Source organism: Pempheris klunzingeri, chromosome 20 (genome assembly GCF_042242105.1).
Source record: "Pempheris klunzingeri isolate RE-2024b chromosome 20, fPemKlu1.hap1, whole genome shotgun sequence".
NCBI lineage: Eukaryota > Metazoa > Chordata > Actinopteri > Acropomatiformes > Pempheridae > Pempheris > Pempheris klunzingeri.
The window spans coordinates 21844365-21869483 of NC_092031.1; the positions used below are offsets into that span (position 1 = coordinate 21844365).

Genomic DNA, 25119 nt, shown 5'->3' on the forward strand with positions numbered 1-25119 from the left:
CCTGTGACAAGCGATGTCAAAACTGCTTTTTAAAAAATGATTCTCTAAGTACAGTCAGACTTGACCCCATACAAAAGCTGATAAAACTTCTAATATGTTTCTTCACAATACTGATTAATGTTAAGATTGATTTACAGCTACTGCTTTGTGTTTATGTCAGTCTGCTACATGGTGAGGGAGGAAATCGTCGGTTTTATTTTAGGTTAGGTTGATGTAAGGTCACACACAAACACTGAGAATTTAGTGAGCCAAATCAACTCTGCTGTGAAGACCGCAGGAACACAGCTTCGCAACATTACATGAACTGGGAATTTTTCTTTTTCTTTAGTGGCAGTGAACACATCACACAAAACTGCCCCTGAGCTTATCTAGATGCTTCATCGCTGAGTAAAGTAAGACCTCAGCTCTTTCTCTTTAGTGGCACCAATGGCAATGAGCAGTAATTGTGTGTTGTATGACCTCTCTCTAACAGAGTTCCAAACTGTGTCCTGTGAAACCATTCAGCGATAGATAGTGATTTAACAGACATTTATTTAGCTGAAAATCTTATATCTTTAACTACCCCTAGTAGCATAATGCACTTCTCTGCAGCTGTGGTAACTTTTTTTTATTATGTGTGAGAGAAGCATCTGTGAAATGTGATCCTAAAATGTACTTGTATTTTAATTAAATACATTTTCTCAGACTGGTATTTTGCATGTAATGTTTCTAACCAGCAAGTATTTGTTATTTGTAACAAGATACCTATAATGTATTTGTGCCCATCTCTGGTCATTACTGCCAAAACATGCAAGTGATTGTAAGTTGAACTTCATAATGAAACGGTTAACAACCAGCGGTTGGTCATGCCAGCGGCTCTGTGAGGCACAGACCTGGGCACAGCTGTGCTAACAGCTCAAATCAACATGCAAACATGCTTGCAACACTTGTGCTAACAGGTGATTGTTACCATAGTAACAATCTTAATTCCCCTTATTATCACGCTAACATTTGCTAATCTGCTCTGGAAGTGAGATAATAGAAGCACTAGCGTTAACATAAGCACGGCTGAGGCTGACGGGAATGTGATTAGTCTGCAGGAATTTGCTCAATAGCTCGTATAGGACAAATAATAATGTCGACTTGATGACACTAGATAAAACATTTTTTACATTTTTACATTTAATGGCAATCCATCCAATAGTTGTCAAGACATTTCACTCCAAACTAAAATGTGACACCCTGCTGGTGGCAGTAGATGAGGACTCAGGGGATCACATTATTAGAAATGCTATGCCAGTCCATCCACAAGATTTTGAGATTCATCCACTGAGGACCATAAAACCCAACTGTAATCCATCCAGTATATGTTGAGATATTTAAGTTTCGAACATCGAGGTCGATAGACAGATATTATCAGATATTATTACAGTACTTTGTATGTCTTTTGTTAATTAGCAGATTCAATGCATTCGGTACAGTGTTTTTGTTGCTATGTATACAAACATGTATGTATATATATATATATATATATATATATATATATATATATATGCTAATGACTGCAGCAAAGGCTGAACATTCTGTTAACACAAGACTATCACACAGGAGAACAGGGCTTGTTTCCCATGTGAAAAGAATAGATGTCAACAACTGAATCTAACTGATGTAAGTGGTAAGTAGCAACATAAAGTAAAGAAAAAAAAAAAAGGAACAAGTCCCTTTCATGTTCCTGCACTTCTACTCTTTACTCAAGTATCTATCTGAGCCAGTAACCTACTAGTTACCCACCAGTTCCTGTGTCTGACTTCCTGTCCAGCTCATCTGCTTTGTGCAGCTAGACGTGGCTATACAGCAGCCTGTGTCCAACACTGACGCACACAGTTTTAGTAGAGAAGGGCCTGAATAACCTAAAAAGCGTTAAAATGGAAAGTCACTTGTGCTTCAAATAATTTAATGAGAAGGTACTTACCAGAGTAGTTATCTTAAATGGTAATTTTCACTTTCACTTGAATCATGTTTAATGGGCACTATTGTACTTTTACTTAAATGAAGATTTGCAGGACTATACGGTCACAATGAGTGGTTGCCAGGAATAGGACCCACATGCAGACATGGGCAGAATCCAAGAGATAACAAAAAACATTACAATCAAAATGTAGACAGACAGGTGCAGGGGCTTATAAAAAACACAGGTACTAACCATAAGGCCTAGACACCAACCACACTGATGACTTACAACAAACTGAGGAGTAACACATAAGTAAACGCTGACTGAAGACAGGTGAGGTAACAAGGAGCAGGTAGAGAATGAATGGACAAGACCACAAAATGCAAGAGAGAAAGTTAAATCTTAACCTGAAAACAAAGAGGAACAGAAACATGACGGTGATCGGGTGATTGTGTCTCAATCGGAAGGTCGGCGGTTCGATCGAGTAGAAGTGAAGCCCAACTTGCTCCTGAAGCAGCTTCAGCGTGTGAAAGAACAGTCTCCACCAACGTAGATTCCTCCTGAATGAAGGGTGTGTGAATGGGTGAATGAGGATGTGATGGAAAAGCGCTTTGAGTAGTTGAGATGAAAGGTTCTATAGAAATACAGACCATTTACAGTAAACCAACCACTGTGTCATTACGTCTCATAACCTCACCTCCGTAACTAAATTACTTATTTTAACCCAAAGTAAGCTAGCATACAGTACTGCCATACCATAGTAGAGAACTGTAGACTTTTTATTCTTTCTTTTTCATTTGCATTTTTACAAATATCCAGTCGAACTCTGCCGCTTGGAAAGTTGGAAAAGTAGAAAACACATTATCGCCCATTATTGAGCTCATCTGATGAAAGCACACGAAGATGGACAAAAATCTTGAAATGGAGCATTAGCATAATATTAGTGTAAACATATTAAATTAGGATTATACCTAATAAATTCTACAGAATTCTACAGCCCCTATAAACTGAAGGAGACATCGCTCGTTGCTCAAGAGAGGATCGAGCTATATTTAATACAAATCTTGTTAAGTGATTGAGAAGGATTCGCCATAGGCAGCTGTTCCAAACACTTTAAACCCCCATCAATCACAGATACACACCTCGTGTGGCACACATGGAAAATCACATTGAGCTAATATCACTGCGGCAGATTATCGGTCACAAAGCTTGTTCTGTTTTATTTTCTCTTTCCCTAATTATCATTAATGACTATTAAATGGCACATTTCACCCACATCTGCACTGCAGCATCCTAATTGTGGTGGATCTTGGATTAAAATCACATCAAAACATCGGCGCACGCCTTGTTCTAAGGAGAGCAGACATGCAGACATAAATATGAATTAAGACAGAAAGCTAGATTTTGGATTATGTTCAATTACTGATGCAGCATGAGTGTTAATACAGATAATGGTATGATAGCTGTTTATTTCAAGTGCCCTGGTGGAGTAGAGCATGTGAATAAGAAAGATAGGAGGGTATGTAGGGCCATGTGCAAAGTGTGATCGGTGTTTGTGGTAGCAGGCCTCGTCCGTTAGCTTTATAGATCTATGCTCCAGCTGACCTGAAGAAGAGGGAACAGATGGATGGAGGTTGAGATGGAGAGCATCATTTCCAGCCCGACGCTTTTAAACCCCTTGTGCTGACCACCCCTCTTCCGCTATCGACTTGCTGTCTTCATATTTTCCTACGCCCGGGGCCAGGCCAGCCATCATGCCGTAAAGAGGCTGTCATGACCCCCGAGATGCACGCGTAAATACAAAGCACACGCACACAGACACACACACTCCATAGAGCGCCGGCCAGCCAAGCAAAAGTGACCCTTCACACCCAATTCAGTGTTGTCCCAAACCCCTTCCACTCAGTGTGGCTTCCAATGCAGGTTTCATTGCAGGTTTAACCAACTGAAACCCCTGAAGCCTAAAAACAAGTGGCACTGCCAAAAGAGCTGCTAACACGATGTAGAGCCTGTCACTTTCAATGGAACTTTTCAGTGTGGCCATGTTGGGCTTTTCTTGTATTGGAGGCTTTTCAACACAAGCAAACGATTCCATTTGACACGTAGAACCCTTTTGATACTGACAAAAATGGTCACATTTAAAGACACGAGCATGAAATGGAATCAATAGACTTATTTGTGCCAATAGCTAATTCCATTCTGGATCCGGTCGGCCAAACACTTGAACTTCTTTTTCTTTCCAACTCAGTTTTATCAATACGAAACAAAGTACAGAACAAACAAGTTGCAGGCTTCTTGTTGTTGGCACAGGGCTGATCATCGCCGATCACATACCTCATCTCAGTCGTCCTCGGCTAATGAAGCTGGCGTGCAGAAGTGTGCAGAGAAAGTGCTATTGAACCACAAATCTAACTTCTTCTTCTTCTTCTTCTTCCTGCGATATCCGTGAAACTCTATTATGGATTCTGTCTGCATCTCTGCCATCGTCACAATCTATTCAATAGGCACCATGAACCGGGAGTGTCATGGCTGAATCTTAATAGGCTGTACCTGTGAGATAGGAGGAGGTGTTGCTGTATTCAGTAGTTAGTGTGAGTCTGTGTCTCTCCGTCTTTGAACAGAGGGACACTGTGATAAATGATGTAGTACTGCAGACTCACAGGCCTGGCCAGCATGCACTGGCTCTTCTCATATGCTCTTTCTTCAACTGTTTCTCTATCTAATTACGACCTCTATTTTCTCCCACTTTTGCTCTGCATCTCCTCCTTTTTTCTTCTCCATCTGGCAGATATTCTCACTTTATTATGGCTCTCACAGGCCTTTTATTGCCCACCGGTAGCATACTTTGTGCAATTTGTCATTGAGGGCGTGTGGATGAGTTCTTTTGGCTGCCTCTGCCGCTCTCACCTAAAAATCTAATCAGATCAGCGTAGGGCTCTAATCACTTCCTCTCTTGCCTTGATTGCATTTATAGACGTTCTGTCGCTCTGTGCTCCCCCAATCGAGCATTTCATAATTACTCTCCTTTTACACTTGTTTATTTATATCCTACAGTACGGTATGTGCCAAACCCTTTGCCAATGAGGGAGGATGAGAAGTTTATGGAGATGGGGGAGAGAAACCGTAGGACCTACTGATCTTTTAAAAGAATGCATTGTTCTACTCATGAAACAATGAAATATGATTCAGGAAGTCCAGTTTTAGTAAAAGAAGCTAGCTTGAAGACACCTAATCATTTCAAATGTTTGGTTTGCAATTCTACAAGACAAAATATTCAACCACACAGCGCCTTGCCGGATGAAATCTTTTGCATTGCGACAAAGTCTAGTGTTTGCAACTCATTGAAATGAATGAGGTGGCTATGTTTTTTTTTTCATGCAACAGGGCTACACTCTACTACTACTGATTTTGTGTTACACTCCGATAATGACGTTAGACCCAGGGTCCAACTGTTAACTAACTAGTTCATCTCAAACATTCTCTTGGCCTTAACACACCAACCAGAAAAAAGATCCAAGAACTCACCAACCAGTGCTACCAAGACCAGCACTAACAGCTTAGTGCTCTTGCTCCCCTCTCTCTGCTATGGACTTACTAATAAGTTAGACTCATTATACTTTAAAATATACTTTAAAAATACATGTATACAGTTGGATTCATCTCCTCTGACTCCAAACTTCCTATTTATGTGCTCTGTGTCAGAATAGGTCTTAAAACTGTGGGCTATTCTTTCAACAGTTTCCACTTTTACGAGTTGCGAGTTAAGTGATATCGCCTGCCCACGTCCAAACATCATTAAAAGGCAGGAATATTGAACAGCCGGAGTGGATGAAGCATCTGCGTCAGTCACATTAACCTCTTGCTGGGAGATGGTTTAGCTGCTCTCACCTCGGCCTGTGAGCGTGAGGCTGGCCTTGGATCAAATGGTGACAGAGACCTCACCTCTTTATATCTCTTTTATTACTTCAGTCCACATCGACACCAAATATCAAAATGTTCTGAACACTGGCTCCTTTACATAACATTGAGCGCCTCAGTAAATCCATGGCAGAGATTTGATCCTGTATTGATTTTCCTCTTTAAATCATCTGACAAGATGTAACTGGGAGGAAGGATTTAGGTGAATAAGAAACTCTTGACATGAAGCAACTGAGAGATCTCTTCTCAAAAGGGTTTTTCAACACCAAGGTTTCCACTATTTTGTACTCACTGTTTGTCTGGCCAGTTGTGCCAGAGACTGATTTTCTATTAGTAACTCTCTGCATGTCCTCTCTGCATGTTCCAGGTTCAACTGATCCACTACAACCATGAGCTGTACACAAATTATACAGAAGCTGCTAAAAGCCCCAATGGACTGGTCATAGTGTCTATATTCATGAAGGTAAGTGTCATACTAAACATATGTCTAACTGCCAATGTGTAGGCGGAATTCAGTCACTAGTAATGTTGTAGCGGTTGTGATGACATTTTGTAATGGGTTATAGCTCGGAAATCTGACAGAATACTAAGCATTGCAACTAAGAATTTGCTACATTCCTCCGTAGATAATGAATTTGACCAGCTACACCGGCTATAACAGCTGTACAAGGAACTTGACCACTTAATCACTATTTAAGCATTACAGGAGGTCTACAGTGTATAATAAACAGAAGGGACATGTAGTGCAAAATGGAACACGACTGAACATTGTGTTCAGTACAGACGAGACTCAATTAAAGTTGGGCCAAGTATTCATTCAGGTGTTTCCGTGTAGCAACACCGACATGGTCAGAAAAAATGTAGGAAGGCTTTCTCTCTTAATCTGATTCCTTCCCAGGCTGGAAAGTCCTCTGAAAAAGCCCGTAGCTTTAAGCTATTGACCCCTTTAAACACAATCAATGGAATTTTTGTCATAACTTCTTAGACGGAGTCATTACTCAGTGAAACAACAACAGAGAAATGTCATATTCATACTGCTGAAGCATGACTCTTTCCGCCAGTTTCTACAATTCCACATATCATTCCTTCACTATCAAAAGTAATACAGTAATGTGGCCATGGCAACATTATACTTCAGGTGTACATGACCCAAAGCATTGTGGGAACCCTGGTGGCAAAAACTCTGAACATGTTCATTGCAGAGGAAAGTTGTTTTCACAGCAGACATTTTGACTTGTCATGAAAGCATGTGCTACAAGTAATATCAATGACTACCCAGCCTCTGCTTAACCTGTTAAGACATGCCAAAATGTCTTCCAGGAATTAGGCCTCCTGCAACAACTAAATGGAAATTTCTCATCTTTTATTTCATTACTTACGATGGCATGTTAGAATATCTTCTGTGAGAACAGCCTATAGGAGTGTCAAATTCCATGAAAATGTACTCCTGCTTTACATATTTTAGTATTTTATAATACTAACACTGATTTATTGGTAGAAAGTAGCCTAATCAGCACAGTGCCCCGTCAATTTTATTGACAATTCTATACTAACGAGAGAAGAAGAGGGGTCCATTCATTGGAATATAGCCATTTTTTCTCAACATAACTTTTTGTTGGTGAAAACCACCCAAATGGTCTAAAATTGCTTAAATAACAGGCAAAAAATATAAAAGTGTAGTATTGTTTCCTTAAGTAAAAAGTCACTTATGTCACTCACTTTCCAAATAATATCATTATATCCTCACTTATTCTGAAAAATAGCAGTATACATGGTGTCTGTGTCATACGCCTGTAAAGTCAGAGCAAAATGTATGGGTGGAATGAGGTAGAGTCAGATTATGTCAAATCTGGATGTTAATTTGAGGTGATTTTGTGTGGTTCTTTCACAGCTTGTCCGTTGATGTCCGCCCTCAACTGTATCACGGCTTTGTTAGAATTTGGACCTCACGTACCTTTAAGACAGCAGATAAGCTGATTTTCTGTGTTTGTGTCTAGTAGTCACATATTGGTTTAAAACCTGACAGGAGTTGAATTATCCTTCAGCTCGATGGTCTCAGTCCTCCCATCGCACCACTTTACTGCTCCCTCCGTCTTTGCCTGAAATCTTCGAAATGTTCAACTCAAGAACTCTCGACTCATTAACAATTAGCAATCCAATTATCCTACAAAGCACAACAGTGTGCTTCTTGGCTTTGTGTCAGCAGTGGTGCTAGTATTCCCAGGTCTCTTTGTTGTGTATGAGAGGTCTCTATCTTGAGTGAGAGGCTCAGAGATCAGAGAGGCAGCCGACGTCCTCAGTGCTGTGCAGGCTAAGGCTGAAAAGTTGCTGCTAACAGCTAATTAGCTCCCCAATGTCGATGGGACCATCATTTAGTCTTGAAGAGACAGAGGAGACGCTGACCTAGGTCAATTTTCCTCGACTCTCCCTTCCAACCGCGTGTTGGAGGACATACGAGAGGGGGGCTTAGGAAGTGGAGTGCAGCAGGTGTGGCTGGCATATATGACAGCCCGAGGAAATGGCCTTATAACTTCAGCATGCAGCGCCACGCTGCTGTGAGGCTGAACTGCCAAAGAAGTAATGTATGAAATAATGACACTAGCCGTGTTGCTATTCAGAAATCTATTCATTGCATCTTAAAAGTGCCTCGTGTGATATGAACACAATAAGTGAGTCATGATTTTCGTGCATCCATGCTTTCAGAAATAAAAGTCCTATTCAGTGTCAGACAGTTGGAGCCCTCCCAAGGCTTGAACGGACAATAAGCCCAGCCACTCGAATCATCAGTGCAAAAGATGTGAAACCTTTAGAAAACATCAGCAGCGTCTTCCACTTTGCACTCTTAGTTGAAGGTTCCAGAAGCATTTTCCCCAGTATGAATTCATGTTTCATAGCTCTCTATCTTGTGGCCAACAGTTTTGATTATTACAACTTCGGTTTCGAAGAAAATATGTTTTTTCTATCAGTTTGGCTGGTCCTAAATACTTCATTACCCATGAACATCAGCCAAAGTTGCAAGGGAGAGGACATAAGGAATTAGCTGTATTATATTTATACTACCGTATTTACCGGACTATAAGCCGCTACTTTTTTCCCACGCTTTGAACCCTGCGGTTTATACAACGATGCGGCTAATCTATAGATTTTTCTTCACTAACGTTTCAGTGACGGTTTCAGCGCACAGGAGGAGGATGAATAAAAACATTAATGACTTTTCTGTTTTGTTCGATCAGCCGTTTTACTGCCGTGTTACAGGCACCGTTTGGAAACAATTAAGGTATGTAAATAAACATTTACAAAATCTTTCTGTGTAAATATCTCATTTCACAACGTATATATCTGCGGCTTATAGTCTGGTGCGGCTAATATATGTAAAAATATTTTTTCTTTTAAAATTTAGTGGGTGCGGCTTATATTCCGATGTGCTCTATAGTCCGGTAAATACGGTATATAGGTTTTCTGAAAGGTTTAATCTTAACCACCCAGTCATTGTTAGTGGTGCATATAACATAACATAACAGGATTTAAATTCAGAGATAAACAACGTAAATACAACTTAAAAAAACGTATAGTTTCTAAGTCTGAAGTCGTGTCACAGACAGACGGTTATTAAACAGCAACAACACAATTTCTATGCTTTGCTCATACCTTCAATGTCTTATTACCAGAGCTAGAGTCAGTGACATAGCAATGTTGGACAGGGTGAATGTGGTTTCAGAATGAGGTTTTCAGTGGGCGGTCAGTCTGCTGAAGGGCTGAAGGCCAAATCTAAACAGAGCGTTTTAACACACATTTACTGAAAGGCGAAGCAGGAGATGAAGCGAGAGGATCGTCTTTTTTCTGTATCTGTAGACACACAGGGGACACATACCTTTTAATGTCTTTTCAACATAAACATGTGTTTTGCATAATATGTCCCCTTTAATATAGTACTTCCAACAACTACACCACAGTCTCAAACAGAAACTAAGGCTGAAACAGATACAGGCTTCCAATTCCAGTGACATGAGACCATACCTTTCCTCTATTTTCCCATATCTGTGGTGTCATCATCAGTCAGATGGGGAGAATATTTTTTCCACTTTGGCCTTGCCATCTTCTCTTCACCTAACAGTTGCTAGCTTTTGACCCCACATCATGTTGTGTGATATTGGAGGTTTGGATTTAAAAGTGGGAGTGATGCTTGAGGACGCCAGCCAGCAAAGCTGCCTGTCACAGCTTTAAGACTAAACCTTTGTGAAAGAATTCTTCATTATACTAACAACGCTTCTGAACCATTTTTCCGGTACTACGTTGATTCACTTTGGTTAAGCTCTAGCGCAACGTTCTATAAAAGACATTGCAGCAGTCCTAATTCAGAGGTAGTGAAGACCAAGGAGTGCAATTCAGTTAATGTTTACATGTCAAAAAAAAAAAAAAAAAAAAAAAGTTTTGGTCATGCTTGGTTTAATCCAAAGAGATTAAAATATCACGCTCACACACATGCATTCACCTGCCACCCACTCACACATGCACCTGACTGCACTAATGTCTCCTGTCTCCCCCTGTCTGAAGCGTGTTGCACCAGGTCACACTCTTCAGTAGTAGCACTGAGCTGAGAGGTGGTAATTAGCCATGTCCTTCTCGGAGCTAAAGCTCGTCTTTCTCACTTTTCAGCAACTCGTTCTTTTTTCGAGGCTTTGTCAGACTTCCGATCCTATTGGTGTGACTCAGAATGCCAGGAAGGCCCCCCCTCTTTATAGGCGTGGAGTCGTGAGGCACTAGTAAGGACAGCAGTGGGTGACTGCAGCTACGTGGGGACCACGCTGGAAACCAGTCACACGATAAAGAGACATTGTGGCAGGCTTTTACAGTGAATGCAAGGCCATTTCTCTCACTGATTCGCTCATTCGATTGTCAATTGATGTAACAGCAAGAAATATGTGAATCTCCAAGAGTTATCTTGAGACTAATCGACATTCAGCCATATGGTGCCAAGTCTGTACTTTTCTCACACCTAATGTGCAGTCATTCCTGGAAAAGAAGAGACAGATTGACTGAATCCCCTCAGGTGCTTTTCGAGGAAAACGATGAAAATGAGAGAGACAGAAAGTAGGAAAACTAGTGAGCAGCATGAGTGGTTGGTAAAGCATTAATGTCTGCCTGAGGAACAGGCAGGTGCCAAGGAACAGGTCAAAGACTAAGTAATTTCAGTTGCTGTGAAGGGAGGGGGGGGGGGGGGTGGAGAGAAGCACATCTCTTTTTAATCACTTCTCCCAAAGACATCTCGACAATTAGAGTTGTGAAGTCCAACAGCTGAGGGATAGTGGAGTGGGGAGGAAGGCGGAGGTGGTTAAAGAAGGGCGTGGGGGTGAACATGAAGTGTGAGGTGCCTTCCTCAGCTATTAGCGAGCAGGTCTCTGAGTTTTTCACCTCACCTCTCGGACATCACCAAACAATGGAGTCAGTCAATCAGAGTAAGTGGAGTTGTGAATTAGAAGTGGTTCTACAGCTCTGAAGGCAGTTACAAACTAGTCGCATTTGAGCGACTAGTTTCAGTGGACTTCCAGTCAAGTCCCTGTGGTCTCTGGCGGAGAATATTTTACATAGCCCAGTATCCAAGGACTCATGTCCATACTGGACGATCCCACATATCATAATTCACATTCAGTGCCAATATTCAGTGCCATTGCACTGACTGTAGTGTGCCTTATGTAAGAAGGTGGAAAGCCAGGGTGTGGATTTCAGGCTGTTGGATAGGTGAGTAACTGATTGTAATGCCTGAGACCTGAGTTCGTCTTCTGTCACTGGTTTGCAATTAACCTTTTTATTACTATTAGTAACCACAAACTTCCCCTTTTACCATAGGCGAGTTGTCATGTGCATTTATTGTAGAAAGAAAAAAAAGCAGGCATTAGGCATCCTTCAGCTGATCCAGGGTTTATCCAGTCCAACTTCATTGTGTGATTGAATACATCTTATTTGCATTAAGTAGTCTTCAGGGTGAAAGGCAGCAAGAACAATGGGGTATGCTATTGTCCTGTTAGGCTCATTCCATTGTCACTACCCCTTTTCACCAATTAGCTACAAGCTTACTGTAGCTGTGTGCTCTGTAATAGCCTTAGTGTCTTAATACGCTGCACAGCTGTTGGAAAGAAATGTCATCCTAATGCTCATGTGTCGTCCTTTCAAGCATCCACTGTTGGCGAAACTGTAAAATGCTCTACGACTGGTTACAAGCAAGCACTTTTACATTGGTGAGCCAGATGGCTAATTCCAAGAGTTAGTTAGTCGATTGTATTTGGACATTGTGAATGTGAATGTTATTTCTAGAAGGGTTAATGGACAGACAGCAATCTGGCAGGCAGAAAGTGGCTGGTATCTGTATGATGGGCTAAAAGGGGGAAATATGGGACAGGTTTCGCACAATGACAACGGTATTCTCCTCATATACGTAACTCTATGGAAGAAATGGAAGAAAACATGCATTAGGTTGACTCTCAGTAATCTTGTCATATTCACTTTGGATATAAAAACAATTGTGTTGATCCATTATAAAGTCATGTTAGGACTACAGACTACAATGCATTTTCTATTTAAGATGTGGATTATGTTTTGTCACATCAGCACTGTGTCTGTGAGTTGTTTTAATGGTTTCTTGTAAACAGCATAAGCCTTTGTTTCCTAGAAAGTAACGCAGCAGTACAAGAGAGTGCAGAAGCTTCTGACTGTGCACAATATATCAGCGGGTTTAGACAATTCACGGGCATTAAAAGGTGATAGATTAAAAAATACACTTGCATTATCAGTACTGAATAGAGTAGATTAAATTCTGTTTAATTTCAGATGGGTTCTCAATTCATTACATGATCAGTCCCCTTTTTTTACTCTTTCTTTCTCCTTTTAATCCAGATTGCTGAGACATCAAACTCATTCCTGAATCGAATGCTGAACAGAGACACCATCACAAGAATAACATATAAAAGTAAGTGTCTGTGTGCAGTAATCTAAATGTCTAAATGTCTAAATGTCTAAATGCCTCATAGATAGATAGATAGATTGATTGATTGATTGCTATCCAAATGTGGGGTTTAGTACGTGGTCGATTGTTCCATGGTCAAATTGTGTTTGTGTGCTTTTTGTTGATCTCTTAAACACCATTATTTCAGTCCAACGTGGTAACTGACTGGATCCTGCAGGCTGGGAATGGTGAAATGCCTGCATGGAAACTCTTGATAGCTGGAGGAGGCTGTTGGTGAGGCGGCATGTTAGGCAGCAGTCGACAGCTGCTCTCCAGAGGTTTCCATCTGCCAGACTGCCATACTAGAAAAGCGGCATCGGCACAGAGATCGCCCGGGGCTAGCTTGAAAAAAGAGACAAATAATTGGATTAATGGGGGGAGCAGTGAGTGGCTGGATAATCGCACTGACCCCTTGTGGCCAGGAGGAATCTCAGAGGCATCAGGCGGAGCAGGAGGCTGCAGGCGAAGGCCAGGCGGGGGGGGGGTTCCTCTGGGTCCAGCTGGAGGAGTTGGAGAGGAGCATGGATTCTGACAGCTGTCAAAACTCCCTCAGATACTCTGTCTCACACATGCTGACTCACACACACACACACACACACACATACACACACACACATACACACACACACACCCCCTCATGCTTATGAATCCTTAGGCACATCCCTCTCACAGCCAGTAATGCTGCCGGCCTTTTTTACAGCACATATGCACACACATGCAAACACAAAGACACACACATATCATCCAAAGGGAATTATTTATCTCAAGCACACAATCAAAGAACAGAGCCGCTCTTCACATCCACATGTTGTAGGTGGAATGGTAATAGCATATAGCCGGGATCAGAGAGGATTTTTTATGGGGATTTTCTCAAATTAAGCCTACCATGCTTATTATATTTTTATTAAATTAATATTGTTTTGATTCACACTGCGTAAAAAGAAGCAACATTTAATGGGGATGCAAAGCGCAGTTGAGTCAGCGTTGGAGCCGCAGTGGTCCACCACAGTGACCTCATCACAATAGGTAGTCCATTTGTCAGCGGAGGCCCAACAGATGACAAGTTAGTGAGAGGGTGCTACTGGAGTGTGAAGAGGAAGAGAGTTGCCGTCTGTCTAATTAGCATCCTGACAGTGGAGACAGTTTGGATAAAAGAGGTTTTGTGCTGCAACACCAACAGCCTGTCATTCACAGAAGACTAAATGATATGTGAAATAAGAAGTGAGAAAAAATTTGTTATGACAGATGAGCACAGTTCTCGATGAGTTGTGGGGGGGTGAGTTTACAGCCTGCTCAGTAAGAGGAGGGTGGATTAGATGAACTCGCAGCTTTTTAGGAAAACACCCAGTTTTTGGTGACCTTACCAAGTCTGTGCTGAGAGAGTCACCAACAAGATGGTGCCTGTGTGTCTGGAGCTGTCGAAAAAATGACTCCTATTTGCCGCCCAGTGCACTTTGCTTTACCCTCCACCTCTATGTTCTGTGTGTTATCTTCAAAAGTTCCTACAAAGGAACAAACAAAACTAGCGTCCGTGGCATGTACACTACTTTCCTCTAAATATCCCACATTAATGTGTAAACACACATCATGGATGTCATAAAACAATTTGAAGTGTCCAGAATCACAGATAGTTCAGCCTGGGAGATGGTTTAAAGAGAAAATGTACAGAAGAATATATGAAAGCTATATAACACATGTAGCAACAATACCAGCAGCTATAATTTATATATCTATTGTATGAATGGAACACTGTGAAAACAAAGTGATAACGTGTAAAGAGTTGCTCACAGTCACAGTGAAGTTCATCATATCAGCTTGAAAGGTAAGACCACAGAAATATTACTGCAGGTTTAAGTAAAAGTATTGATAGGACACCATAATAACGCACCATTAGGAGGAAATGTTCTGCATTCAAAATGTAAAATGGCCCCCGTGCTTTCTATTTATATACACAAGCACATTTTATACATTTTGCTTCACCGAGTTCATGATTCTGAGTTTATTTTAATCATGAACTGACAAATTAGTTTCTTGAGTTTCTGAATTCCGTGCTTGGAGATTGCATCATTCGATGTAATACGTACGACATACATACGTACATACGATGTAATTAAATAAATAATTACTTTAAGTAAGTCATTAGTCATTTATTTTTTGTGTTCAGTACAGAACAGTATCTCTGTTGAAACATTAAAGCCTCCTCCATGTTTTTCTGTCCACTCTTCTTCTACAGATAATGCGTATCTACTGACCGGTCTGAACATAGAGGAGATTTACCCCGAGACGAGTAGTTTTATCACATATGATGGTTCGATGACCATCCCTCCATGCTTTGAGACAGCTACATGGATCCTAATGAACAAACCGGTGTACCTCACACGCATGCAGGTGAGCCTCAGCCCAAACCTTTGAGTCCCAAATTTCACAGGGGATTGTCTGTCTCAGCCCAGGATTTTCTCGTTAACTATTTTTCTGCCTGGGAAACATGTCAGGGCCAGCACCACGGCTCTTATTCCAAAACTGTCTCAGCTCCTCTTTTGTGGAAACCTCCATACAATCCTGCATGAAAAATAACACAGCGGATCAAAATATGTGGCTCATATTTCCATGATGCTTTAGCCAACTTTTTTCTCCACGGCTTATTTTCTCTCTCTCTCTCTCTCCCCGTCTCTGTCTTTATCGAAGATGCACTCCTTGCGACTGATGAGCCAGAACCAGCCATCTCAGATCTTCCTGAGCATGAGCGACAACGTTCGCCCAGTCCAGCCACTGAACAACCGTTGCATCCGCACCAATATCAACTTCAGCATGCAGGGCAAAGACTGCCCCAACAACAGGGCTCAGAAGCTCCAATACCGAGGTAGAAATGATACCTTAAAGCAACCCGCTGCCACGTCATCTCCTTCTCTCCATCTCTGACATTTCTATTTTCATAGTTATTCAGATTTCATAGAAGAATCCATGAATTTAAGCCTGCTGGTTCCACTGGGCGACACCATTTTGCTCATGATTTCACCCATTTTTTTTTCCAAGGGAAAATTCTGTTCTTGTGTTCACAGTGGGCCATTGTTTTCTTTTTAGTGCTGATAACTTTGTGCTCAATAAAGTTTTTGGAGAGACCACAGCAACATCACTACTGTTAGAGAAAGAAACATGCAGTCAGTAGAGCAGTCAATTGGTCAGGTAGGCTGGAAAGAAGGCAACAGTTTAGCCAGACTGTCTAAACCACGTTAGTTCACGTAACAATTGCATCATAGCTCAGTAATAACAAGTAATTAGGTGGTAATATTAGTAGTAACTTATCAAAATCAAAGCTGTCGTTCATTTTGCATCCACAACCATTTACAACCCGTGAACTTGTGACAAACTAGAAAGATGCAATTTGTGGTCAGTAAGCGTGACTACTCACCAATCTCTCAGCTTCTTGGTGGAATATTGCTCCCAAACACCCCTGATGTACTTTGTTCCAGATACAACATCCCCATAAATTCCAGGGGATTATTGCTTGATCTGTGCTCTCAGTTATTAGTAACAAACTTAATATCAGATTTGAGTGCTGAGCTGGGACTCAGCTGATGGTTGATAGAATGTGGACTGTAGAGAGAAAGAGAAGGACAGGGAAAAAGTAGCAGTAGAAAGTCAGATGGCCGGGCAGTCAGAACACCTGTTTGGCCCTGACTGACAGATCTGGCGGTTTGGAGGCTGAAAACTGGCTTGTCACAGCTCAGTGCAACCTGGGAGGTGTTGCTACAGTCTGTCAGCTACTCTCCTATGTTTCAGCCAATATATCTGGGCAACAGCCGCATACAGTGTCGAATTTCACTCCAGAAGTGTAAATATGTTGAAGGCAAGTAGCATTGGGGTTTCTTTGCTTAGGATTTACTGTACTGTGGCCGACATGCACTATGATTGTCTTTGTGTCTGCATTTCTCTCTCATTCCTTTTCGGTTCTGCTCTACTCAACCCCCCCTCCCCCCTTAAAAGATGAAATTCTTATTCTGTGCAGCCGTTGCGGGGATTGCAAACCCCTCCTCACCCACCACAGGCCCTTCTGATGGCCAAGCAAATACTCTCAAGGGAGACCCTCAAAAAGCAAAACAAAAAAACTACAACACACAAAGGCAGATCTGCTCATTTAATTGTTAAGAGATTTAAAGCCCTTCAAGATGAGGTGGGGAGGTGGAGAGGGGGGGGGGGGGGGGTCTCATTAAAAGGAAAAATGGTCTCTTTGGTGATCTGTGTAAGGTCAACCTTTACAGCAAGGCGCTGTCCTCCCTTCTCAAGAAGGGTGTAACTGAATAGGAAATCAGGAAGGTTTGGGAGCTAATCGTGCCGTACATATGTGTTTTAGCACCCATATTATTATGATAACACACTAATAAATTCCTTCTCTCACACGACAGCTAGAAACCTTTTTTTTTTTTTTCAAATTACAATGTTTACGTGTGCTCATCGCCACCTCCTTGTTTTCGGTATAATTTTCCGTCAAGAATGCCACTCAAAGCATAATGGCACCCATTCATCCCCCAGCTCCTCCTCCACCCCATCCCACCAAACACTCCATTCACTTGAGTGCCATTCCTTTTTAAATTGTATTTTATCGTTAAAGATGAAATATGGTGTAGAGGGAGGGAGGGTGGGGGTGAATAATGCCGGAGAGCAGTTGAACTGTGGAGAGTGTCGCATATATAAATCAGTATTCTCACTCCTGTCCTTCTCCTCTCTTCCAGTGAACGAGTGGTTGCTAAAGTAGCCTCCCTTGGATGAACATGGAGATGAGTGTCAGAGATGGAGAACGGGGGGCGAGAGGGAGGATGGAGGAGGGACAGATGTGAAACCAAGCTTAAGGCTGCATCTCATTGAAGATTATTTCATGGCATTGTATAAAGACAAACAACATCGGACATTATACAAATTAAGGACCTTTGGATTGCGAGCAAAGAGACTAGTCTTTTCATACATTGAGAACAGTTTGAACCCTCAGTCTAACACATGCTAACAAGCCCTTTCCCCCACTGTACAACTATATCTATATGGACATTTTGATACCAATACTTTTTTTGGAGAAAACCAAAAAAAGACACTTCGAAACAAACTTAAAAAAAAAATAATGTGGAAGCATTTATTTGATAGCCTCCCAACCAATAGGACACCGTTTGGACTTTAAAGCCTTTGTACATAAAATTCTTGCTATCAGTGGGGAAAATTAAAGGACTAAGTCACTGCCCCCATCCCAGCGGTCAAGACAAGTGGTCAGCGACACTCATGGACGTTTCATTCAGTCACCAACAAGGCATGCAATCAGCAAAACCAACAGAGAGGGAGCACAGCCTTACCTTGTCATTTTCCAAAAACTAGTCATGTCATGGGAGACAAGCGAATATTTACAGGCTTTATTACAGCCTCAGAGCAACCAGTGTCTTGGCCTCGTTTGTACATATTATAATTATCAATACTGCAGAAAAATGAATATGTAAAGAAAAGTAATGAATTAACATTCAAAAGATATATCAAGAGGATTTTAAAAAAGACAAAAAGTTGAGAATTTTAAAAAGCTTGGCGCACTTTGAATTCTGGAGCAGTTCTCAGTCTGAGCTGATGCCTTTTTTCTGTTTTATTGTTTACAATGGTCATACACTGTGTTTGAGTAATGTTATCAGCCCAATAAATGTGTCTGGAAAGTTCACTTTGGAAAATGCTTCACTATATGAGGATCTGACTTAATGTACTTGTACCTGTTTTGTACTGTTCCATATTAAATGTGTTGATATGTCAATAATCCTCCTCAGAGGCATGCTCAATAACACTGGCATCACCAAGAAAGCATTGCTCAGAGATAACAGTCGGACAACACTGGTATCGGGGCCATACTTGCTCGACAGAGTCTTTAAATGATTGGCAGGGGTTCGATTCTGCCGTCTTTCCTTTGTTTGCGTGATGCAGCTGAAGTTTATCAGCCATGCACAGAGGAAGCACCATCAGGTTACCGTGACCTGTCAAAGTCTTTTAAATCACAGCAGTGGTCGTCGGGGGACAAGGTGGAGAGGAGCCTCCTCTCCTGTGCCTACATGCCTAACAATACGGCCCAATCCACAATGTTGTTCTCTCTACAGAGAGCTGAAGAAAAAGTCAGGCTTGGATCCTGTGAGTGGTTCACTCAGTGGTTATTGAAGGTCGGTGGGGGGAAAGGGAGGACAAACGTCATGCCAATTTAACATGTATTACGTTGTGTAGATTGTGGATAGTTTACCCCAGGAAGATGGTTTAATTTCACAGCAAGGTCAAGGACAGAAGCGTTGAATAAGACACAGCATTGACTTACAGATGCCTGGAGAACAGCAGCTAGATGTGTGGACTTTGGCTCCCCATGGTGTATTTATAGCTTTTTGGCAACAGTTCGGCTCATTCCTGCTTCAACGTGACACTGCCCCTGTGAAGAAGTTTGCCAGTTTGCTGTGGGAGAACTTGACTGGCCTGCACAGAGCCCTGACCTAGAACCCAGCCAACACCTTTGGGATGAACTAGAACATTGACTGAGCCAAGCTTTAAAGTTGTGATCCTTAAGATTTCTGTCCTATTTAACTTTGCAACCAAGCAAAGCCAAGTTGTTGTAATAAAGAAGTCGGTCGATTTTAGTCTTTTTCTGTCATGCCATTGGCAACTCTTTTTTTTTTACTTTGGTGAGGGGTTGGATGTATGCAGTCTGTCGCCTGCAGCTCACTATGGCTGCATCATTACTCCTTACAATAGTTAAAAATGAATCCACCATCCAAAGAAAGCCCCAAAATTATGTCTTGTTTATATCCACATCTTGTTTGGTTAACACACTTTTGATGAACAGTCACGGTCAGCGCTAACCCAGGTGACTGCTGCATAATAAGAACCATCCCATTTTTGTGGTGGTTGAATGCTTTCAGTGTAAACTAACTTTACTGCCCTTCACTGCACTTGGTTGCACTCGCAAAAAGTGATGGAAGCGGTTGCTCCTGACTCTGACACCTCTGCACAACTGGCCACTTGGCTGCGTAAAGTGATTGTTACAATGTCCGTTTCAGAAAGTTACAGAAACTGATTAATCCTCTTCCTCTGATTCCCTGTTTCTTGAAAGGGTGGTTCGGCCACTTCAATTTAAGAAGAACCTTCATTGCTCAATGTCATTGGTCAACCTCGCTAATGCTTTTGTAATTGAATGGGAACAAATCCCTTCACGGACGTTCCAAAATCTTTTGAAAAGCCTTTCCAGAGGACAGGAGGTTGTTATAGCAGCATGTGATTTTGGAATGTGATGTTCAACTATCACTTCTTACAGGTATGAGTAACACCCTGTCTTCACCATAAAGAGGATCCCAAAATGATTGTGTGCTTTTATGGTTGGGGAGAAGCTGCACCAGCCCAACACCAAATCTATTACTAGCTATAAAAATGTAATAGTGCAACTTCGGATGTCTTGCCAGGGTGTTTTATTATCTTTTGCATGCATGGGCCCTTACTATATATTTGCAATATTCCTAACAGGCATATTAGTTTTATTTCAAATAGCTGGGAGCCTGTAAACTTGCAAGACTAGCTGAATAGAATGCCACAAGGGGCGACTAAATCTCCTTAAAAAGCTTCATTAGTCTGTTTTTCATTGGAAAAGTTTAGTGTTCCTACTGGTGTAGAGTAAATGTCTTTTCAGAGACCCAGTTAGAGCAAAACAAACCTGGTGTAATTATTGGATTCTTAACATCTCAGGGCTGTTTTCTGCTATCAAAATAATCTTTTTGAGAGAAATTCCACACAGCAGGAAACGGTTATCAGTAGCAATCAAAATGATCAGTAGGTATTGGTTTCAAATTAACATATGAACCCCATAAACCGGATATGAATAGGTTCTGTATATGGCCTTGTGTGTAAGTGAAGCACCCCAGTCTTGTGTTGTTCTGCTTCTGTCAATAGGGTCCCACTGCATCGATCCCTCCCTCCCCGTCCTCCTTCATTATCTCCCAATCAATTCAGGATGCCTCTTCTTATAGCTCTGATGCAGAGAGAAATATTAACTTAAAGCATGTGGGAGTGTTGGCGTGCATGGGTCTGTTTTCTGTTTGCTATCTAATGTGTGCCTTTTTTTCCACAGATCTGTAATGAAAAGATAGCAAGGGGGGGCGGGGGGTTCTCAGAGGCCACCAATGCCCAAGGTTATGGAGGCCATTATTCTATCTGATGTAGGAGATGCAGGATTGAGCCACAGCTAGAGGATGGATAATAAATACGCCAAGTGATTCAATGCTCCTATGCCCCCCCCCGCCCCCTTCCGCAACCATCTACTCCAAGTCACCACATCGCAACAAACAATCAGTTCGGCCCTCATGACTCCGCTGTAGATCACTCCAGACTTGGCCACTATCTGGCCCTGCCAAGAGGGATGAATGTTATGAGGTGTGTATGAATTGCTGCAGTCAGATGTTCAGGGGGACATTTAATGATATTACATTAATAAGAGCGTAATAAGGCGATGACACGTAAGGAGCTGGAGTGCAGAGGAACAGCTGCTGAACCAAATCGAAAATGTGCAAATCTCCATATGCGTGTTGACTCTTGAGACACACCTGTCCAGATGTGTTTGCAGCAGCAGAGCTTTCAATCAGCGCCGCTGCAGCGAAGTCAAACTTTTTCGCCTTCATTCAATTAGGGGAATACTTGAGTCACCGTCTCTGGAAGTGAGAGCGCTCGATATCAATTATACCAAGTTATTCTTTAAAGTCCTCGTTTATCTAGACAGATTCACTTGGCATTTATACTCTTTTTTTTTTCTCTCTCACCAACAACTGTTTTCACACACTCAGTGTTGTAAATCTGGGAGCTGGTACAAAACTCTGCCCTGAGATAGTCACAGCCAGCCACAGACCCTTGTGTCCCGCTCTCTGTTCAAGATCTTATTTTTGTCCACCACACATTTCAGTTTGGCTCTTTAAAGGCGCACCGCATCAATTACACATGAAGACCCGTTTCCTTGTCACAGAGAGTACTACTCAGCCAGTTGCACGATGTCTTCTGTTGCTCTGAACGAGCTTTGTTAAGTCACAGAAAATGATCCTGGTGGTATCCGCCGAATTGTCTCACCTTGAGCTTGAGGACTATAGTTTTACTAATCATTGATGATTAGCAGCACTGCTGCCACATCAAATGTTTTTGTACAGCCTGCAGACACCCTGTGTATCTATCCAGGTTAAAACATCAACTGATCATCACATTCACTTTTGGTAAGTTAAAACCTTTTGATATGACACAGAAAACAGTGTTTATGTCTTCTTATTTTTCACAGATTTCTAGCATATAAAGTGTTACGCATGAAAAGAATTAGATGAAAGACCTGAAATGTCAGATCGTCTGTTTCGGAAAGTTCCAGACAGCCTCAACAATGGGAAGGGTGTCTAGATAATACTACTGGTATAGACAGGTGCTTACTTGTGAAAGAGCCAGTATGGTTATATTAATTACACTCTATCCACATACCCCAGTGTGTTTGACAATTTTTGGTAACTTGCCAGACAGAGGTCCAACGGCAAAAAGAAAAGGATCCTCAGATAACTATACTGCCTGGATCGATAGATGTGTTCAGTTCGGTAGCAGATGTTTAAGTGCTTATCCATAATGCATAAGTGCACATTGAGAAACGATGCTTATCAAGATGCTATGTATAGACGTTTTCCTAAGAAAAGAATATGAGTGTTGGGTACTACTTACACCGCTTACAGTGCTTACTTGTATGATTACACTTTCGTCAGCCTTGTTGAAATGGCTTACTAGTGAACTACGCTGCTGTTTAGAAACAATTAATGAGAAGATGATAATTCAGTTTTGATTGTTTGAATTTTACCCACTCACAATTCCACACAGAGTGATGAGAGCGGATGAGCTGGATAATCTACTTATTCCATAATCACCAGCCTCTTCTGAGGCCTCCAAACCTCTGAGAGCCAGAAAACTCACCCTGGACTCACATCACACTGTCTCAGAGGACGCTAATTAATTTTTACCATTCATGTATTCTCACTCCCTTTGCAGCTGGGTGCTATTCAGACTTGTCTTTATCCTCCAAGACAGTTGCATACATGGTTTCATTAATTTCTGCATGGTGAATTATGTTCCAGCGGTCCTGGTGGCGGCGTGGCATCACACATTCAATCAGCTGAGAACCACGTCTTAGAACCACAACTGAAGAAGAACATTTATCAAAATGAAAATACAGTGAAACGGCACATCAGTGTTATTTGAATAAAGCACTTAAAATAAGATACTGACGAGGATTCAGCAGCTTATAAATCAGCTGGCTATGTTCCAAATGTTACCACCCAGCTCACCCTTTTAAGGCTGACATTAAGATGATGGACAACATAGCAGACACAAAGTAATCAAAGGCTTTTACTTTGAAGTAGTTAAATTACATTTTCAAAGTCTGCGACACAGGAGTGTCAATTTTCAGAATGTGTGCACGACACCCAGCAGTTATTGCTTTCATGTGTAAATGTTCAAAGTAACGTACAGACTCGGAGCTTTTAAAGATAAGCTATTTGTATGGTTCCAAATTCTGGGATTTTATTTGATTTATTTTTTTCATTCGCAGAGTCCATATTCAAAAGCTTAGGAGAGATCATCAGGATGTCAAAGTGGAGGAAAACAGAAGCAAACATCTGTAATAATCTGTCAACAGTGAGTGAGAGGCAGGACACACACACACACCAAATTATCGAACACTTGAACACATGAATTTAATGCAACGTACAACTTGTCTACATAGTTCAACATTTTTGGGAAGCAAACTGATTTACTTTCACCGAGAGCTGGATGAAAGCATCAGTTCCACTCTCGTGCCTTGCGTGCTAAGGTTAGGTTAGCCTAGCTTAGCATAAAAACAGGAAGCAGGGGAAACAGCTAGCCAGGCCAATGCTAATGACATTATATTAAGATGTTTACTTCTGACCTTAGTTATCCATTTAAATAGTCTTAGTTCATATGTAACATGGGTTCTTGTAACTAGGGTTCTTTTCACCAGTGAAAGATATCATAGCTGTCTGATATTCCTGATATCCCAGGCTCGGAAATACTAAAAGAGGATGTTAATATGAACATTTTATCCAGCTGTGTCTCTTGTAACACATTTTGAACTGATAGGTGTGAACACTGACATGGCAGAAAAATGAGAGTGGTATCCATCCTGGGAGGACCTCCACACTTTTTTTTCTTTTTTTTTTGTCCTGCATGAATAATTACACTTTCTTGACAGCACATGATGTTAATACTGGTGGTTTTTCCTACAAAACACATATTGTATGCAAAAATAACTTTCTCCTCAAAGGTCACTTGCTTTCTATAGCGCTTCCCTAACTGTTCTGTGATTCTGTGATCATGTATGTGTGTTGACCCTCCATCAAACCAACAAGTAGCAGTACATCCATCAGATGAGGAGCTGTCATTAAGGACTTACAGGCTGCCATAACCACACTCTATACATCACAGCCACACCAAGATACTTATCCTATAAACTTTCATGCAAATTGGATCGAAAAGCCATTAAAGTCCACTGGAATATTTGACCTTATTAAGCGCTAATGATATTTTATTATAAAACCCGGCTTACAGCAGCTCCCATAATGCTTTATGAATGCTGTATGTATAGTATTCAGGCAAAGATATAGGCCTCAGGGAAAGAAATTCTGAGCATACCAGGTCCAGACCTCATCTTTTTTTTTTTTTTTTCACCTCTACCTCCACAGATGTTACTGGATATTTTCTGTGTTTAGTAGCCTATAATGAAAACACTGCATCATCACCGGGCCTGTGGAGTAAATGCAGCCCAAACTCATGACGCATTTGTGGTTTGTCCTTCAGAACTAAGTATAAAACCTATGTAATGGGTTATTACACAGGCGCTCTCCTCTTACACGCACACACACACACATATAACAGCCTTTACATCTCTGAAACAAGCCTGTTCTGTTGCTGCGTGTCATAAATTTTTTCTTCCAGTGTGTGTAGCTGTTTTAACAGCTCAGCGAGTGTTGCTGGCCTGGTAGTAACCACAGGTATAAAGGCTGCAGTGGGGCAGTGAAACATGAAGGACTGCTGCCCATATTATGACCTCTTTCTCTCCCCCTCTCTCTGCCTCTCTCCCTCTCTCTCTCTCTCTCTCTCTCTCTCTGCCGCTGCGGCTTGCTTTAACCTGCTTTTATTAGCCAACAGATGGGCTGCCCTCTCTTTGCTGTTTAAATGGCTGTAGCCCGCAGCTACG

The 25119-nt window shown here is 41.5% G+C and overlaps 1 protein-coding gene across 1 annotated transcript in view; it reads left to right on the forward strand.

The window, feature by feature from the left end:
- Positions 1–17760, forward strand: part of ca10a (carbonic anhydrase Xa) — a 201268-nt gene extending 183508 nt beyond the window's left edge. Inside the window, exons 5-9 of the mRNA XM_070851817.1 lie at positions 6216–6311; positions 12740–12812; positions 15082–15236; positions 15534–15708; positions 17579–17760. Of these exons, the coding sequence (XP_070707918.1) occupies positions 6216–6311; positions 12740–12812; positions 15082–15236; positions 15534–15708; positions 17579–17601 (522 nt within the window). The 3' untranslated portion in view covers positions 17602–17760. The remainder of the gene's footprint in view (positions 1–6215; positions 6312–12739; positions 12813–15081; positions 15237–15533; positions 15709–17578) is intronic.
- The last annotated feature ends 7359 nt before the right edge of the window (positions 17761–25119 follow it).